Consider the following 3,828-nt stretch of genomic DNA (forward strand, 5'->3'; position numbering starts at 1 on the left):
GTGCCCCCATCCAGACCACGGCAGCGAGCGCTTCTGGGATCTCCCTTAGTGTGGGCACAGGAGCTGGCAGGGGCCGGGTGGTGACACTGGGCACCAAGCTTCGGAACAAGGTGTGGCTGCCCTGAAGCTTCTTTTGGGGAGAAAAGCCTGTTCTGTGGGAGCGGGGCAGGTGGTTCTGCTGGCCCCGCCCCCCGCTGACTGTTGGGCGCAGCGTCATTCGAAAGGAGGAACCTCCAGCCCCAGCCGCCCCGCGCAGCCCGTGCAGAGCTCCTCGTCCCCGGCCGGCCTCGGCGGGCTCGCTCCTTGCCCAAAGACACGGGATCGCAGGTTCGTAGCAAAGCAGGGAAGGCAGACACTGCATCCCCAGCCTGGGAGTAACGGAGGGCTGAACGGGCAGCTGGCTCTGCGTGAGGGTGTGCCTGGGGTGGGTCTGCGCGGTCCCCCACCGCGTTGTGTTGGGGTGCCAGGAGCAGGGAGGAGCAGGAATAACATGGAAGAGAGGGAAGCTGAAGGCGTTTTGTCCAGGTCTTTCATCTTGACATTTTGTCCTGCTTAGCAACGTGTGGGAGAAACGCCCACTCTGTTTGGGACGGCAGGGCTGGATGTTGGTTACGTAAGGGGTGGTTTTAGTCATTGTTTTATTGATTTCTTTCTGAATCCAAGACTTGCTGGGCCCACGAGGGTTGGGTGATACTGGGATGTAGGGGTTTGAGTGAATTTTCGCAAGCTTCCGGGCTGGTAGATCATCCAGGGGAGGTGTCACGGCTCTGGTGCGCAGCAGCCCGGGGATGGATCTCACTCAGCGGCACTGGGAGCACCCAGTCCCTGCCTTGCTCACAGGCCAGAGAGCAGCTGCTCCTCAGAGAGCCTCATCCCTTCCCTGTTGTCATTGCAGGATCTGCTCCATCCCCTCCCTCCGCTTCAGACGCACCCCGTGAATGCCAGAGCTGCCGATGAGGCATGGCTGAGGGGTGGCAGAGCCACGAGGAGACAGGGAAGGACAGAGGGCAGGAGGGCAGCAGGAGAGACTTGGACGATGTGGACGACAGCCTGCCCAACCTGACGTGGCTGCTGGACTTCTCCATCATCAGCGCTAGCATGGGCAACTCCTCCTGCTGCCCCAGCAGCCCGGACCCCCACAGCTGTCAGGACATCCCCAGCTTTGCTGCACCGTGCTCACCCCTGGGCACTGACCAACTGTGCATGGAAATGCCCCAAACTCCACGCATGCCCATCTCCTCCTCCAGCTGGATGACGGAGCACCACGTTGTGTCCACGCACCCTCAGCTGACGGCGGGTATTGACTACCAGACCAACCCCTACATCAAACCACCCTATTCTTATGCCACCCTCATCTGCATGGCGATGGAAGCCAGCAAGGAGCCCCACGTCACCCTCTCAGACATCTACAAGTGGATTACCGACAACTTCTGCTACTTCCGTCAAGCTGATCCCGTGTGGCAGGTAGGACATTTGAGAACTCTTGCCCTGCCCCATCTCCCCTTATGGCTGGGAAGGGCCTTTCACAGCTTCTATCGTGTAAGAGAGAGCTCAGGGTCATTTTTGGAGTGGAAAGGTCCCCATTGCGCTGTTGGTCCCTGCATCTCCTCTTGACTCTGGAGTGAAGGTGTCTCTGTCTCCCACTTCAGCTTCCTGTAGCTCGCTGCCCTGCTCCATCTCAGAGGACACTCTCCAGCACGGGTGGCTTTCTAGAATGTGGTGGGGCAGGAGGCACCTGGGTTGCTCCTCACTCTGCTCTAGTTATTCCCAGCCCAAATCCAGAGCGTGCCAGCTATCCTGCACCACTGCTCCCCCAGGCAGGGCTGAGCTAAACCTTTCTTAGCCCCCCGCCCAGGAACTGTCCACCACCTCCCTGGGCAAGTGGGTGTCTGGAGGCTATTGAAGCCCACCAGAGAGAAAGGTAGGGAAGCCCTTGGTCCCTCTCCAGGGCCACAGGTGTTCCCCAGACTCCCCGTGCTGGGAAACTTACGGGAGGGACTCTATGGGAGAAGCTGAGTACCAGAATCTTGACTTTCTCTTGCAAACTCATGGCTGGATATTCACCACACTTTTAATTCAAAGTGTTCATTGACAGAAGGAAGAGATGCAGGAGGTACACAAGGTTCTTGCAGGGAGGAAGGATTAATATATTAACCCACCAGGAAATATGGCTGGAAAAGCAGAAAATCCTCTTTTTCTTTCTTTCTCTTCCCCATAGTCTTCCCCCCACCTCCTTTAAGCAGTGGCTGATGAGGATGCAGTGATTTTACCCGGAGCTCCTCTGGGCCAGAAGGCACCTCTGGGGACACACAGGGCTGGGGTGGGACAGCCCCCGTGCCTCTCCAGTTTTGCCCGTCCGGTTTGTGTCAGCCTGGCAGCAGGCAGACATGTGCCTGTATTTTAGCAAACCGCTTTCCCCGCAACACTAACAGGAGGTGTGGGTCAAGCTGGGGATGCGAGGAGGGCCCTGATGGTGCTGTCCACCATGGTGATGCCACATGTTGCCACTGGTAATGGGGCCACATGGATGTAAAGACCCTCCTCTTCCTCCTGGCTGCAAAGATGCTTCTCCACCAGCCTCCCCACGCAGATAGTTGCGGCACCAGCCGATGATTGTTCCACCTTGTTTTTTTTCTCTTTTTTCCCAGAACTCCATCCGGCACAACCTCTCCTCAAACAAGCGCTTCATCAAGGTGCCTCGAGAGAAGGACAAGCCAGGGAGAGGTGGCTTTTGGAAGCTTGACCCGCAATACGTTGAGCAGCTCAAGAGCGGTGCCTTCAAAAAGCAGAGGATGCGCCCAGTGCAGATCCACCCAGCCTCCACTGCGAAAGCCCAGCAAGAAGCACAGCGTGGTGCCTCCCTGGCTGCTTCAGCTTGTGCCTCCAATAAAGTCCTCTCTGTCAACCTGGAGTCACAGCTGCTGCTGAAAGAGTTTGAAGAAGGTCTTGGCAACCAGAACTGGAATCCAGTGGATGGCAAAAGAGGGCTCAAGCGCAAGCAGCCCTTGCCCAAGCAAACAGCCAAAGCGTGTCGGCTTTCCAATTCCACCTTGCTGAGCCAGGAGGAGCAGACCCAGCTGGGATCCCTGAAAGGGGACTCTGACCCCAGCCTGAACAGAGAGGTCTCCACTTTTGGGGATCTGGAGCTCTTATCTCCAGTCAGCCTCAAAACGCTCAACCTGGAGTTGATGGCACAAGGGCACCACTTTGAATGTCCCCAGGGGCCGGAGCAGGTCCTCACTGAGTCCTCCCAGAACAGCCTGAGCCTGGACGAAGGCTTCGTGGCCACTTCTTTCCTGCAGCATCTCTGTGATGAAGGGACAAGCGATCTCTCAAATTCTGCCAATGCGGAGCAGTTGTTTGAAGTCAACGATGCATCTGTAATAGCGGATGTCAGCAACTGGATCAATCTGGATTCCCTCTTGTAAGAGGCCAGTCACCGATCAAAGCCCACGTGTGCTTTAGCAGGATGCTCCTCCCACGCTACTGGGACTTCCAAGAACTGGATTCTTCACCTCTCCTTCGCTGTAGGTTATTAGAGATAGAGTAGGCATCAGGTAGGAGTGAGCAGAAGCTGTAGTGTCAGTGGTTTGCCTTAGACTTGTTGAGAAGTCAAAGATTGTAGAGAATTTCTGTTTAGTAACAACAGCATTTAGGACCTTTAATGTTAGCCGCAATATTTATTGAGAGAGGTTGTAGCTTATGAATTAATAAAGAAGCCTTTAAAAAATCCCATTATCCTTGTTGCAATTTGTACTCAAATTTGGGGAGGGGGTGGGAGTGTGGAGGTGGGAGAATCATAGAATCATAGAACCACAGAATCGTAGA

The 3,828-nt window shown here is 55.7% G+C and overlaps 1 protein-coding gene across 1 annotated transcript; it reads left to right on the plus strand.

Moving 5' to 3' along the window:
* Positions 1 to 960: 960 nt before the first annotated feature.
* LOC138718544 (forkhead box protein J1-like) lies at positions 961 to 3,428 on the plus strand. The gene is made up of 2 exons (XM_069853048.1): positions 961 to 1,464; positions 2,649 to 3,428. The coding sequence occupies exons 1-2, from the start codon at positions 961 to 963 to the stop codon at positions 3,426 to 3,428; spliced, it is 1,284 nt and encodes a 427-aa protein (XP_069709149.1).
* Positions 3,429 to 3,828: the final 400 nt, after the last annotated feature.

This window comes from Phaenicophaeus curvirostris, chromosome 3 (assembly GCF_032191515.1).
Source record: "Phaenicophaeus curvirostris isolate KB17595 chromosome 3, BPBGC_Pcur_1.0, whole genome shotgun sequence".
Lineage (NCBI taxonomy): Eukaryota > Metazoa > Chordata > Aves > Cuculiformes > Cuculidae > Phaenicophaeus > Phaenicophaeus curvirostris.